This window comes from Primulina tabacum, chromosome 5 (assembly GCF_025594145.1).
Source record: "Primulina tabacum isolate GXHZ01 chromosome 5, ASM2559414v2, whole genome shotgun sequence".
Lineage (NCBI taxonomy): Eukaryota > Viridiplantae > Streptophyta > Magnoliopsida > Lamiales > Gesneriaceae > Primulina > Primulina tabacum.
This window is the reverse complement of record NC_134554.1, coordinates 42,024,919-42,039,677: the sequence shown is the minus strand read 5'-3', so window position 1 is coordinate 42,039,677 and position 14,759 is coordinate 42,024,919. Positions and strand designations below refer to the sequence as shown.

General features: G+C 33.4%; 3 protein-coding genes across 4 annotated transcripts; 1 reads left to right on the top strand and 2 right to left on the bottom strand.

Moving 5' to 3' along the window:
* Nucleotides 1-186: 186 nt before the first annotated feature.
* Nucleotides 187-2,501, bottom strand: LOC142547758 (protein IQ-DOMAIN 19-like). Its single transcript, XM_075656198.1, has 5 exons — nt 2,389-2,501; nt 1,747-2,236; nt 1,275-1,511; nt 514-1,188; nt 187-410 (listed from the first exon to the last, which is right to left on the bottom strand). Exons 1-5 carry the CDS (start codon nt 2,424-2,426, stop codon nt 390-392), a joined length of 1,461 nt encoding a protein of 486 aa, XP_075512313.1. The 5' UTR covers nt 2,427-2,501; the 3' UTR covers nt 187-389.
* A 6,039-nt stretch (nt 2,502-8,540) lies between these two features.
* LOC142547756 (uncharacterized) lies at nt 8,541-11,077 on the top strand. Of its 2 annotated transcripts, none has more exons than XM_075656195.1 (6): nt 8,541-8,757; nt 9,089-9,244; nt 9,802-9,882; nt 9,966-10,091; nt 10,664-10,765; nt 10,841-11,077. In XM_075656195.1, exons 1-6 carry the CDS (start codon nt 8,658-8,660, stop codon nt 10,921-10,923), a joined length of 648 nt encoding a protein of 215 aa, XP_075512310.1. In that variant the 5' UTR covers nt 8,541-8,657; the 3' UTR covers nt 10,924-11,077. The 2 variants fall into 2 exon arrangements, with proteins under 2 accessions (XP_075512310.1, XP_075512309.1); XM_075656194.1 differs by having other exon boundaries at nt 8,542-8,757; nt 10,838-11,077.
* A 634-nt stretch (nt 11,078-11,711) lies between these two features.
* Nucleotides 11,712-13,086, bottom strand: LOC142547755 (protein SLOW GREEN 1, chloroplastic-like). The gene has a single exon (XM_075656193.1). It carries the CDS (start codon nt 12,956-12,958, stop codon nt 11,960-11,962), a length of 999 nt encoding a protein of 332 aa, XP_075512308.1. The 5' UTR covers nt 12,959-13,086; the 3' UTR covers nt 11,712-11,959.
* Between the last annotated feature and the right edge of the window lie 1,673 nt (nt 13,087-14,759).

Here is a 14,759-nt window from a genome sequence, read left to right as displayed (position 1 = left end):
AAGCTGGGTGTATATATCCAATTGTATGATGGTGTTCTTCAATCAAAATTAATCAAACTTTCCTTTAATATTTGATGTAAAACATTATACTACTATCAACACAAATTACAGCCTCATCGTGCAATGAAAATTTCTAAATGTAATTACTTCTCAATCCTCCCTTAAAAACAAAATGAAGTCGCAAACTGAGTCATAAACAATTAAATTAACCAAGAAATCAAAAATAAAATTACATACAAAGAGCTCCAAAACAATGGTCCCTCGTTACAAAATCAAACCAAGAGCGTAAAAAAATTTCACCCCAAACAACATTATACAAGTTCTCTCTCTTAATCTTTGCAGCAACCCAGATGGTTTCTGGTTCACATTTCTCACCCCCAAGAAACTAGCTAGAATCTTGCTCCTTGAACCTGCAGTCATAACAATAAACGTAAACATTATTGAATAGTTTGTTTCTATCAAGATCTTGAATTCGAACGAGGAATATAAACATGGATACTATCTATTACTTACGTCGAATCCCATGAGGGATCTGCAGTAGTTCGTGTTAGTAAGCACAGTGCTAGTAGAACCGCACTCGCTATCCTTGAGTGAAACTGTTGATCTATCAAGCTTGACAGACCATGGATAGTGATAATTCTGAGCATTTGAACCGAGGTTAGACGATGATCGTTGCATCCTAACCGCCCTTGGAACGTTTCTCCCTTCCAGTGAAGGCTTCCGCCTACTCAAAGGCTTCTCGAACGGCTCAATGGGCCGTTGCTTGGGGGCGCTATGTGACCGCACTTTAGCCTTGGAAGATTCGGTGTAGGCCATGTAGTTGGGGTAAAAGGGACACTCATTGTAAAGGGAATCTGCATATTCTGATCTGGCATAGGAAAATGGGATAGTGGGGTGTTCAGGTTTAGACATGGCTGAGTTGAAGCATTGAGGGCTGCTTTGTGCCGTGCAGTAAGAGCATTCTTCAAAGTGGTTGCTGCACGTTCGTGGGGTTATATCAGTTAAAGTTGATGGCGATTGCGAAATCTGTTGATGATCGTGTTTAACCGATGATGCACGGTGAATGGAGATTCGGTTTTCGGTTTGCGGTTGGCTCGAATAGCTGTTTCTTGGTTTTGCAACTGGCTTGTAGTTGCCAAGATCCATTTCCACAATCTTGATGTTCTCTTCTAGCCCTCTGTCAAAATCCTACATGAACATAAAGGATTGTTTTGAGTAATGTAAGATAAACCAACACTCTGAATTTTGAAAAGCATTAGATAAAGAATACACACTTGAGATGAATTGGTGAAGTTGTACTCTTGTGTAGATTTTCTGTGATTAAATTGCTTTTGGTTGATGTTTTTGGAATCTTCGGCGAAAAGCATTCTTCGAACTCGAGCTCGAGCTTGTGCATTGACTAGTGCCTGCATGCACCGAAGCGTTGCATTCGCCTGTTTCCTGACCAAATGCCCTCGAACCAATGCCTGCAGCTTCACTAACCCTTTCAATGCATTTAGAGCTTTTCTTGCCTTGAAAAAGAAAATATAAAACCAATGTTAAACGCACAAGAACAACTAAAAAGAATCAATTTTCATATAAATTTTTTAAAATTTAAATTTGACAGCTTTTCAACTAAACAATGAAGTGGAGCTAATTTTATTATATTTTAAAAGAAAAATTTATTCATGTTTCTTTTTTAAACGTTATTATTATTAACATAAGACTTTGGAAAACAGCTAGTTTCGATTTACAAGAAATGCATACCAAATATGAGCGAAAAACGGACTGAATCGTGACGGCAGCAGCCTCCTCAACTGCACTGCTCACCCTCTCGGAGGAGGCAGCGGTCAGCTGAATCATGGCCGCGGCCGCCTTAGCCGCCGCCACTGCCGCATCCGCGGCAGCCGCAGTAGCCACGGCCACCGCCAAGACATGCTTCTTAGCATCATCCTCCAAGTGATGATCCATCACATGAGGAGTGAACGCAATGTTCTCCAGAGAGTTCGAGTCGGGCCGCCCCGGCGCGGTGGCGGAGGAGCGGCGGAAGCTCCACCGCCGCTTCTCCCTCGGCGTTGTGGGCTGCGGGATTGTTAAGGGAGTGGAGGGATGCTGCTCGTTGACGTTGAAAACCGAAAAATTCTGGTGATCGATGCCATTTTTTATGTCTTTTTCCTTCCTATCTTTCTTTCCTGTCAAGAAATTTCTTAGCCATTTTCCAGTTCTTCCCATATCTCCTTTCTCTGTGAATCTTTTCCTGAGAGAAATCTAAAGAAAGTGTAATATTTCCGCAACTTCCCCACCTCTATATACAATCATATATATATATATATATATATCACATAATTCTTTATCATTAATTGCACTATTTATTATTGTAATATGACAACTAATTTACTGTACTTTTACCTCTTTCTTTGCTGTGTGATTCTGAAATCATTTGTCATTCTAATAATATAGAATCATGGAGTTTTAGATTTTTCTTTTTTTGGAAAAAATTAAAAAATCATCGTGTATATATTGTCCTAGAAAATAGAAATGTCCCATACAAATCAGCACTTCGATGAAATGAATTCGGACAAGATGAACAATTAAAAGACCAAAAATATATACAGAACAACTTATAGAGCTAATTCGATCTAATTTTTTTCTTTATCTATTATCCAATACTTTTTATTTACTATTTATATCTGAAAATAATATTTTTATCATATTCTTAAATTTTTTAAACCTTATGTTTTCTTGTATATTTCTTTTCAATTTGGATATTGAAGATGGTTATATTTTTAATCATATTTTTTAAAATTAGTTTTAGAGAAATTTATCGACTTTTTTTGTGGATTTTCATATTCAAATGAGAGTATGTCTCTTGTGAGACGGTCTCACAAATTTCATCTGTAAGACGTGTTAATTCTACCGATATTCATAATAAAAAGTAATACTCTTGGCATAAAAAGTAATATTTTTTCATGAATGACCCAAATAAGATATCTGTCTCACAAAATACGACCCGTGAGACCGTCTTACACAAGTTTTTGCCTTCAAATGATATCACATAATTTGTGTCTGATGTAATTTTTTATTTAATTTATTAAAACATAAAATAAAATAGAGAAGATTGTAAAGCCTTAATGGAGAGACCATACTTATTTTACACGAGTAACGTGAAGACAAATAATAAAATTTTTTTTTAAAAAAAAATTACGAGTCAAGGAATTAATCGTGGCAGTGACAAAACCATTTCAGAAGATAACCTTTTTCACTCGTCCATTTTATACTATTGGAATTGCTTGAATTCGACAAAATTGACAAAGAAAGAGAGATCCCTTTGTGGATGATATTGTAAAAAACAAAAGGACTGAATAAATATTGGATGAGAGGAACATAAAAAGCATGTGAAATTGTTAGGGTTCAAGAAAATTGTCTAATCTTTCCCAATACTAATTTAGATTCCTCACGAACCTTAATTTATTTTTCTTTCTCTATGAGAGGTAAATTTATAGGTTTTTTTATAGTTATCTTACTATTTAAGATAATATACTTTTGTTGGGTGCAATAATTGTCCCTACTTGGTGGAGCGATCGAACCGTGGTGCTTGAGCTGCTGTGCGGTTTAAAAGATTTGAGTTGCACCATTATCACCAGCTATAGTTTTTGTTAAAGCGGTAAGCACTCGATCCTACAAATTTTTTTATATTAAGATAGTAATACTTATTTAACATATTATTAAATTATTTTAGTTTGAAAAAAAAATATAAAAATATTTTTTCCTATGAGGAAGGGGTAAGATTGTAGGGGTGGATTCAAGGATGACAATTTTCCCTATGAGTTTGGAGACCCGTAAAAAACACTCGAAATACGATATATCCGATTTTTTCGAGTAAAAAACCCTCGAAATAGTTTGGGATCCGCCCCATTGCTCTCCCCACAGGGGATCACATGGTAGAGATCCTTCCCTAGAAATTGACAACTTTAATAGTTTTCAACTAAAATCGTACATGATCCAAGACATGTCAAGTGCCCACCTATCCTTACATTTGTATTTATTAGTTGCTCCTTGACGATGACATACATTCATTTATGTGGATACATTAAATAATGGATCCACAAAAATAATTATTATCAATAAAATTTCTTTACAAATAAATATAACCAACTAAATAATTTTAAAGTAAAAATATGTATATTTTAGAATAGTTACATTTTAAAAAAAATTCGCTTGAAAAAAAAAAATGAATGTCATCTGTATCAAAACTCAGAACACCAAGTACAAAAAAGTTGAATGTCGAAATCAAAACCGAGTCTCAAATTTAAGATCTTGGTGACATACGAACAATAAATAGCTATGCGCGAAGGTTTTGTTTTAGGAAAACGTACATATGCTGTTTGAGTTTGTGTGTGTGTAATAAGAGTGTATATTTACATTAAGTAATGCGTCATAGAATAATGTCTCTAAGTTACGATAAAAACTTGTGTGAGACGGTTTCAGGGATCGTATTTTGTGAGACGGATATCTTACTTGGGTCATACAAGAAAAAAAATTACTTTTTATTGTGAACATCAGTATGGTTGACCCGTCTCGTGGATAAAGATTCGTGAGACCGTCTCATAATAGACCTACTCTCAAGTGAGAGATAAAAAAAAAGAAGAAATAAATACAGTTTAATTTAACCAGAATCGTGGTAGTTATTAGTTGCATTCTTGGTTGAAATTTTTTCCACATTTTTTTATTTAATCGGTAATGAAAAATATATAATTGACTTTTCATAATTAAATTATTCTTCATATATATTATATTATGACATATAATGGTGGAATGTGATTATCATTACCAATAAAATAATTTCTTTGCATGTGGATTTGGGAATATTAGTTGATTAATTGTGTCAGTATCGTTTTCAATCTTCTTCCCTTGTTGGATTTATTTAATTCAAAATATTATTTAAATTGTTACGTTGCACATGGTTTGCTACACTTGATTAGAATGTATATATATCTTGTCTTTGTGTACCTTTTTGCTGTCAAATTTTACGTGATTAAGATTCTGAATGCCTTGTATTTATTATATATACAACAACTAAGTAAGGCTGGCAATACATAAATTAGTCGATAATATCGTTTTGATTATGATACACTAATAATTGGAAAAAATTTGTAGTTTTGGTATTGTATATTTATTTTTTTGCGATTCTGGTCTTTTGTGTTATTTCACCATTTTTTTTTTCCAATTTAGCCATTTTTATGCGACTCTGATATTGGAAAAATTGTAATTTTGATCTTGTATATTTGCTTATTTGATTTAGTTTTTTTTTTATTTTAATCCCGATTCTGATGTATAACATTGATATTGTGCTAACATGACACCAACGTGATTTTAAATTTTGTAATATCATATCAATATTTCTGATAAAAATAAACTTAAATTGTAAAAAATCAAAAGACGTTACTAAAACTAAAATTTTAAAATGACACAATAATCACTATTTGAAGTTACATACAAACATGTTAAAATTTTATATTTATATTTATATTTATATTTATATTTATTACAATTTTCGCGACGTTGAATCTTTACCAAGTCAATATCTTTATTTTTGTCTGTTTGGTCCCCAAAACTGATTTGACATGTCGATAGAGGGTGAGCATAAATAATGTGACAACGATGTTAAATATTTTTTCAAGACATTTCAAAAAATATAAAAATTCAAAATATTTAATTATATTTTTTAAATATCAACGATCATATAGAATAATGGGACGGTTCCGAACATATAAAATAAAATATCGAAATCAAAATTGAGGACCAGAACCAAAAATGGAATCGAAATGTTTAAAAATTATTCATGAAAATTATTAATTTAAACATTTAATTTATATATTTATTTTATTGTTTGATGTTTATCGTTCTACATTTCGTTGGCTTAACAATTGCTTTTAGTATTTAAACTGATATTTCATTTTTTAAATATTGATTACTATCAATAAATTATATTGTACGTAACGACTAAAATTGGAAAAAAAAAATGCAAATCAATGAATTAAAATTGTGACTGTTTTGGCAAATAATAAAAATGAAAAACATTAAAATTGTGAATGTTTTGACAACAAGATCAAAAATGAAAAACGTGCAAGTGTGACACTGTCAGAATGTAATTTTCATTAAAGACATTGAATTTGAAGAGAACTTAATCTTGAAATATTTAATAAAAAATAGAAAAACTAAAAAAAAAAAATTAAACAGATATTGTTTTGAACTTAAGAAATAATTATATTGATTTGACTCCATGTTGAAGCTTATTCCAACATTTCATTTGCTAAATTAAAGAGCTTACTTCCAATTTTGAGTAAGCCCATTTGAAGTAGGCCCATAGATGATTGATCTGAAATTTCAAATTTGAAATTCATTTTTTCCTTTTTTTTTTAATTTCTTTCTTTATTTGGTTTCACATTTTCTTATCTAAAAGTGTTTGGCCAAAAGACTATTTCATATTAAAATGAATTTTCTCTAATTAGATGTTGTCTTTTATGGATAGATAATATATAGAATAATTATTTTTCAAAATTATCCCTTTGCATCCACTTATTTTTCATGAAGTTTGAAGTTATTTTGGAAGCCTACGTCTGGAGATAGAGATAGATTTTCAAAACGTGTTTCACTCCAAAATTAATATTAAGTTTAATTAAGGAAAGGGCTTGAATAGGATTATTTAGTTTGCTCTTATAAGTTAACTTTGATATAAAATACGATTACGTCGGATTAAATTTTTTTTATTCTTATTATCAAATTTTATGGTTGAGTTGTTATCTCATTATATTTGGTTAAAAATATAATTATTCTGGAATACTATTTTTCTTTTGTGTTGGATCATTTAAGTTTTGATGAATTAATAAATTTGTTATTCCATAAGTAAGTCAGTGAGTTTTGATGATTTAACAAATTGAGCCAAACTAAACTGATAATGAGCTAAACTGAGCATGATCTAAACTGAAAGCGTTATAAGACAAAATTTGTTTGAAGCTTAATTGATATTTAGGTCTTCTGAACTGATATATGAAGATTAATTAGATTAAAAGATAGTCGGGTAAATGAAGAAACATTTTCTGAAGAATCATTTAGACTACTCAGAGTTACAAAACTGAATTATTGGATAAAATATTCCATATCAACGGTCTCTGAATTGTTAGAAATTTGCGAGTACTACCTACAATGTACAAATTGTTAGAAGGGACAGTGACGTGATAAAGACGAGATTAATGACTATCATATTTGGAACATATATAATATTTAATTTTGCTGACAGTTGTATCCAAGTCTATAAATAGATGAATTTGTAAATCAGTTAGGCTATCTGAAATCATCACATAAGTTCAAATATTCAAACTTTCAACTGTCCAACTGCTTTCAACGCTTATTAACACATACTTGAGTATTATATAAGATAACTGAAGATGAATTTGTGGTTAATATTTTCATTTCGGAACACTTGTAAGCTGAGAGTTAGTGTACTGTTCAATATTGTTCAAGTAAGTAAGCTATATTAGAAGTTTCAATTAAGCAGTGATAAAACCTTACTGAATCGGGTTGTTACAAAAGTTGTAATATCCAAAATTTTCCATCGAACATCATTCCCACGAGGAAGAAGGTGTTGCGTAGGAGTTATTCAAATATTAGAACATCCAGAAATATCTTTGTGTTATTTTCATTTCAATCAGATTACTCTTGATAACCCAACTATATTTCTTACTTAGTCATTTTTGAGTGTTTAATATGTCACTTTAGCTTCATTCCGCACAAAATTTATCCGATTAACCAACTGACATTGACTTGGCGACAATTACTAAATTCAAAATTGTTATCCCATCCGAATTTTAGACAAGCTATTGTGATTGTTTATTCAATTTCCTTCTAACTAATCTCCCGATTATAATACCTTACAAATTTTATATTTGAGTTATTATTTTGTTATGCTTTGTTTTATCATAAATAATTATATTTAGGAAAAAAAATTACTATATTTTAGGAAAAATTACCTATTATAAAAATTCACACTTCATAATATTATATAAATAATATATATAGTATATGAGACCATTTCACAGTTCAATTTTCTGAGACGAATCTCAATCCGACTCGTTTTATGAAAAATATTTTATGTCAAAAGTTTTTTTTATAAATATGAATAAATTAACTCATTTAACGAATATAAATTCGTTATTAATTAAGCGAAGCCCATGTGATTAACTGTCTCGATTTTCTATTAATACTCCTCACAATTACAAAAGAATCCTTTTGTTTTCATTTAACAAAACTTAACATCAAACCTATTTAAGTAAATGTAAATATTATTTTTCTGAATTTCTAAAAAAACCAAAGTGTTTTAGGATTTAAATCTTTTATTTATTTAGATAGATATCTTAAAATACCATGTCAAAGGAAAAACACGTGGCAGTCAGTGATTGGTAAAGGGCTCATGATAAATTGAAAAAATGAATAATATAATGGCAACTCTACCCCTAACCCCCAACAACTTTCATTACACTATGTGACTCCCCTCTACTTCAAAAGTCCATCGTCACTCTAACTTAATACTCCATTTGAAATTTTCCAAGTGCCAAATCAACTTTAAAACTTCATCCTCATCAGGAAAAAAATTTGCACTTGTTTCCAGTTTCTTGATCATGGCTACGGTTCACTACGCTGCTTTTCTTGCGATTTTGCTAGCTTTCCAGTTCTCTGCTACCACTGCGTTCTTTAATCCATTCCGGCCACCTTTCTTTGGTTTGTATCTCTACAATTTTCAGTCATCTTTTTCATGAAAATAATGCTCCATAACTTTTGAGAGAGACCATTTTTGCTACTCTTTGATGATATCGATTCGGTTAAATTATGAAGTTGTCGAGGGGTTATTCGAATTCAGTCTATACACGCGCGCACACACGCACATATATGTATATAGATACATACATGTTTGTGTGCATGCATCAATCTGGGAGTGGCTTCAGTTCAATTCAGTTGCAAATATATGTGATTCTTGGAATGAAACTGTGGAATTTTTTTGATGCCTCATATCAGTACTGTTTATAAATGTTTTTGCTCTTTTGGAGGATAGGCAATGCATGCGAAGAAAATTTATGTGGGAAAGGGAACTGCACGGTTTCTAAAAATGGCACGTTTGGGTACGAGTGTGCATGCGAGAGGGGATGGAGGCAAGCTCGTTCTGAAGACGACGACGACTTCAAATTCTTGCCTTGTGTGATTCCCAATTGTAAGTTCTCTCAATTCTTTGAATATTTTTTTAGAACGGTATTTTTCCCATTCTCTGAAACAGTATTTTTCCCAATCTCTGTTTTTTTCAGATCCATTTTCTATATTTTGATGAAAAATTATGGAATGATTGAAGGTTATTTGGGAAATTTTCTGTGTAACATACTATTCTTGTTCCCCTTAGGCTTAAGGCTCGATATAGATGCTCGATTTGAGAACCAATGCTGCGGATAGTTTGTACTCGTAAAGATTACCGTTATATAAGCATCCCGATGAATATTAGATTAAATTAAATCATAAGAACACGAAGAAATCCAAATCCTCTTTTCGTCAAGATTAAAAAGTGTGCAAATCGATGATTTATGTTTTAGAATGTCAATGTTTTACGCCAGATCAAATTAAGTTGGTAGAGCATCTTCATAATCTATAAAAGTCAATTGCTTGAGGGTTTATGTTTACTCCACTGGTTTCTTGTAGAAATTATTGATCCAATGTTGACAAATATTTAATAAAAATATTATCTTAATTTCAAGACTGATATAAAATTCTGTTCTATAGGTACACTCAACTACACCTGTGCAAATATTCCATCCCCAGTGCAGAACAAAAGCAAGGAAGCTAATATATCTATTTTCGATCGTAAGTAAACTCTCATACTCCACTACAAGTTCATATCATCATTATAGATTTATATGCTTAAGATGCATTTTTCTTGCTTATAGCTTGCTTCTGGACTGATTGTGGAGGTGGTACTTGCAACAAGACCTCTTCGTTCACGTTCGCTTGCGAATGTGAAGAGGGTTACTATAATCTGCTCAATTCCACAGCATTTCCATGCTACAAACAATGTAAGAACATCACAAAAAACAATTGTTATAGAGCTTAGGAAGTAGTAAGAAGCGACTATATCTGGCACTGGTTATGGTAGAAAGTGAGGATAAGTGTGCGAACAACGTGTGCCATCGAGTCCAACTTGTGAAGTTTCGCGAGCCTAAGCTCAAGTTCAACTAAAAGATTGAGATTGAACTCGTGCTTAGATTCACAGAGCCCGAACTAAAGAGAGTCCTGCCTCAAACGCAGCTTGGAATCCAAGTTTTCTTGAATTGAGTTGTTCATAAGCTCAGATCACACACACACACACACACACACACATATTATTATTATTATTAAATTATAAAAAAGAGTTACAAGTTTGTGAGCTGACTCACAAGGTTTTGAACAGCTAAAAGTTGAACTTGAGTTTGAGCTTGATAACATTGAAGTTCGATCCAGCTTGTGTTGAGCTGGCTAGACAAGCTCACGAAGCGGTTCGATCGATTTACTCCTCTAGTATGGACTAAGGCATTCGGCAATAGCAATTATTAGTTTAGGCTACAATCAAATAAAAAGACCTAAAATCGATCTTGACTTGTGATATTAGGTTCGATTGGAGGGAACTGTCAAAATCTTGGACTCAGCTTTAAGAACACATCATCAAGCACTTCTCCAACAACTAATCTGGACGAACAGGGTACAAGTCATGGTGAGACCCTTGAAATATTTTCTTCAATTTACTAGTATTTTCCCTCATGTCAATCTTTTCGGTTGGTAACAGCAGCTAAGTTAAACACGAGAGTTGATTTTACTTGGTCAATTACCATGGTGGTAAGCTTGGCTCTGGTTTTGAGGAAACATATTTAGGATACAGAGTTGCATTCTATGTACATTTAACCATTGAGACATGAGATACGGTTCGTGTTATATTTCAGTGGGTGTTATGGTTTCGTTGTACAATAATAGGATGGATAGTTTATACCGCAGGCAGTCACTTGTAATATAGACAACATTATTCTTTCAGACTTCAGTTGCATGTTTTAGCTGTTGCATTTGTTTCCTGCGTCTACCATAAAGATTGACCCTTTTCTACATGTTTCTAACCAAATCATTGGGTGGCAGCAATTGAAGATTATGTTAAAACTGAATATAAAAAATATGGATAGACTGTAAGAGGCTAGTATGCACACGTAGCCGACTCCAACGAAATGAAGGGAGACCATAAAAACTAACTGGACAAAGTTAATAAGAATGATATTAATAATTTCTTAACAACTGGGACATATATTTCAAATAAAGGCGCTAGAGAGGATTAGTAAAGTACAGCCGATTAGCTATACCATAAAATACTAGCCATAGGGTGGCAAACTGGTCCATACTCCTTAGTCTTGGTTTTATTATGACTGCCGGCATTAGTTTCTCAATTTCTATCGACCATTAGCTAATAAAGTCGGTACCAAATAAATATATAAAAATTTCTAGATAGTAAAAGCAGACCGAGCATATTTGATCTGTATAATGTTATCGTTTACAGGATTATCCTGAGAATATTCCTGAATTTCTTATACCAATGAAACAAAATTTCCAGGGCACCAACTTCAGATTGACATCAATATTCAATTAACTTACCACAAAAATGTAAAGAGTGAAAGATAAATCCAAACCTGAGAGGTTTTATTCATTACTCATGAATTCAGTCCGTTCAAAATCATCACCGTATGTTGTATATATCTTAACAAGAACAAAAGACCTTATATCTCCTCAGAAATTTTATTAGAAAAGACTCTGCTTTACCCGAACCATTCGAACTATAGTCTCCGGAAACTTGAGCTGGAAGGAGCAGAAAATGCACCAGAATTATTAGAAACATCAATCCTCAACTCTACAACTTAAAAATCAAGACTCAATTTCCTTCATCGGTCCCAAAAAGCTTCATACGCGATAATGGCGTCCTCAAATAACCTTCCACCTCAAATTTCTTAGGCGAAAGCTCACGATACTTGGCAAACTCCTCCCTGGCCTCTACATTCTTATCCATCAAACTAAAAATCATCCCTTTACAAAAATAAGGCCGAAAATCATTTGGATCCTCTTTCAAAATCTCATCGTAAGTTAACAACGCCTTATCCACATTCTTTTGCAAGAACTGCATTTGCGCCATTATCAACTTCACATCCCTAGCTTTCTTCGCCTTGTTCTCCGTCTCAGCAAACCTCAATGCGTCCTCCAATCTCCGCATCACCGCATCCCCTTCTCCCGACTTATCCATCAACAACGCGTTTTCGAACAAAGCCTCGTAAGACAATGGGTCTTTTGTCAAAACCTCCTCGAGGGCATCGCGGGCTTCTTGAATTTTCCCCAGTTCGTTCAAAACTCTAGCCATCAGGAACTTCCATTCAAGACTTTCAGGCTGAGCGGAGGATAGTTGTCTTAAAATAGCTAAACCCTCCTCATCCTCACCCGCTTCCAGTTTCTGCCGGAGGAGTGTTTTCAACGCGTCAATGGCTTCTGAATTGGATTCCAACAACTGGGCCAGAGGAGAATTCGAAGAAGTACCTTCTTTTCCTTCATTCGTTCCTTCCTCCCCAGAACCCGCTTCATCAAGCTGCTCTTCAGTTACACTCACCGGCGGCGACAAAATATCGGCTTTGGCATTCAACCAAGGGAAGTTACCCCAGGCGGCAGCCGCGAAGATAACTGATGCGGCGGCGCTTTTGAGGCTGAAAATGGAGGACTTGGGAGGATCAGACGGGGGTACGGGACCACTGCAACTGGCTTTAACCGTGAATTTCTTCGTCATAGCGTGTGAAAGAAGGTTGCGAGGCGAATGAAGATCGGTGGCAATAGAAGAATATTGAAGCTTAGGGGGCATTGGATTGGGACGAAGGAAGATAGAATCCATGTTCACAGAAGTTCTGAGTAATGTTAGGGTTTCGTTCTCAAAATCTGAATCTTCAATATGGGAAGCAGCTGAGCAGGGGAAGGTAGATTTTAGAAGGCGACCATTTCACCAACTATTTCACCAAACATACTTGATTCAAATATAAATTTAAAAGGAAATGTCAATAAACAAAGATTAGATTTTTTGTGAGATGATCTCACGAATATTTCTGAATCAACTATATCGATATTCATAATAAAAAGTAATACTCTTAGCATAAAAAGTAATACTTTTTTATGGATGATTCAAATAAGAGATACAGCTCACAAAATACAACACGTGAGACCGTCTCACACAAATTTTTGTCATAAATTAACGGTTGAAACAAATTAAATTATTAATTTTTAGTATTTTTTCTTTAAAATTATATAATTAAATGGTTAATATCTTTATTAAATTTGTATAATTACTTTTTTTTTTTATGTTTTTTATTATGATCCGCGGACACGGAAAGTAGCTAAACTCACTTGCCCAGACCCAGGAGAAGGATGCGTTTTGGGTCTCAAGGACATTGTTAATTGCACGAGATTTTTGTAATCATGTAATTGTAAAAAGAAAATTGGCTTTAAATCCCCAAATCCAAACTTAACTTACCTTAACTCTTTATCCCTTCGAAAACTTTGCCCAAACTCCCTAAAACCCCAAAATGTGACAAAAACACCCTCATATTCAAGTGACTGAATTTTTGAGCCGAAAATGGTATTAGAGTCTAGGTAAAATTATTTCAAACATACAAAATTATTATTATCAAAGTAATAAAATATTTGAAGAGGAGAATTTTCTCAAATTACATGAATCCGAACCCAGGTTCGAGATTATTTATTTACAGGAATTATTCCAGAACTCTAGAATATTTGCAGCATGAAGATCTAACTTAAAGTTAGATATCAAGAAGGAACTTATCAGAGTCCTAAGGTAAACTTATGATTCAAAATAACAAGTTCTTAGAGATAGTACATGATTCCTCTAAACTCTCGAGAGATCTTAGAGAAATTCAAATACGGTACAAAATTATGACAATATGTTGTATTATGTACCACAAAATGTGGGAAAATCTTTGAAAACCAAGAAGAAATTCTTGGAATATTAAACAAGAATTAAAATTCTAGAACAAAGTCCTAGTAAGAGAACTTCAGAAACAAGGTTACCACTATCTTTTGGAACTGAACCCTTGTTACATCAACAAGGAAAGGCCAAAGTAGTGCAAAAACCTTTGATTGAAGAAGAAAAGACGACCAATCTAATTAAATCTGTCTCAGAAAAGAAATTAATCTGATGACAACCATAGAAAAGATTGGTTTAGAGGATCTACAAGAGCTTGCGGAATCTTTCGCAAATTTCAAAGTCGTAGATATGAAGATGAACACGATGAGAGGTTAACAACCTTCTATAACCTGGTCATCTTCGCAGGAACCACCGAGAGAAAGTGTGTGATCTCAGAATATAAATATGAGAGAATCCCAATCAGACTTTTACACTGGTGGAGAAGCACACCCAGCGGGAACAAGATCAAGGAAGAATCAAATTCCATTGCACCAAACACCATATGGAAAATCTGTTTTAGAACAAATACATCCTTATGGGATTATGCTTAACCTAGATGTATTAGGTTTCAAAAAAAGAGAAGATCTCATAGATGATTGGACATCAGCTATGAGAATCGCAGCAGGAACGTTTGATCTCAACAGAGAATGATTCATTTAACTTCTGGAAATGAGTCTTATGGGATCAGTGAAAATTGCTTGTGACATGACTTCGGTAG

What these genes read in the sequence shown, in the direction of transcription:
- LOC142547755 (XM_075656193.1), bottom strand. Translation starts at nt 12,958, where the DNA reads ATGGATTCTATCTTCCTTCGTCCCAATCCAATGCCCCCTAAGCTTCAA.
- LOC142547756 (XM_075656194.1), top strand. Translation starts at nt 8,658, where the DNA reads ATGGCTACGGTTCACTACGCTGCTTTTCTTGCGATTTTGCTAGCTTTC. An exon ending in ATTCCGGCCACCTTTCTTTG is followed by an intron (nt 8,758 to 9,088) that starts GTTTGTATCTCT and finishes TTTGGAGGATAG; the next exon opens with GCAATGCATGCGAAGAAAAT. An exon ending in CGAACAGGGTACAAGTCATG is followed by an intron (nt 10,766 to 10,837) that starts GTGAGACCCTTG and finishes GGTTGGTAACAG; the next exon opens with CAGCTAAGTTAAACACGAGA.
- LOC142547758 (XM_075656198.1), bottom strand. Translation starts at nt 2,426, where the DNA reads ATGACAAATGATTTCAGAATCACACAGCAAAGAAAGAG. An exon ending in ATCACACAGCAAAGAAAGAG is followed by an intron (nt 2,237 to 2,388) that starts GTAAAAGTACAG and finishes GATTTCTCTCAG; the next exon opens with GAAAAGATTCACAGAGAAAG. An exon ending in GATCCCTCATGGGATTCGAC is followed by an intron (nt 411 to 513) that starts GTAAGTAATAGA and finishes TTATGACTGCAG; the next exon opens with GTTCAAGGAGCAAGATTCTA.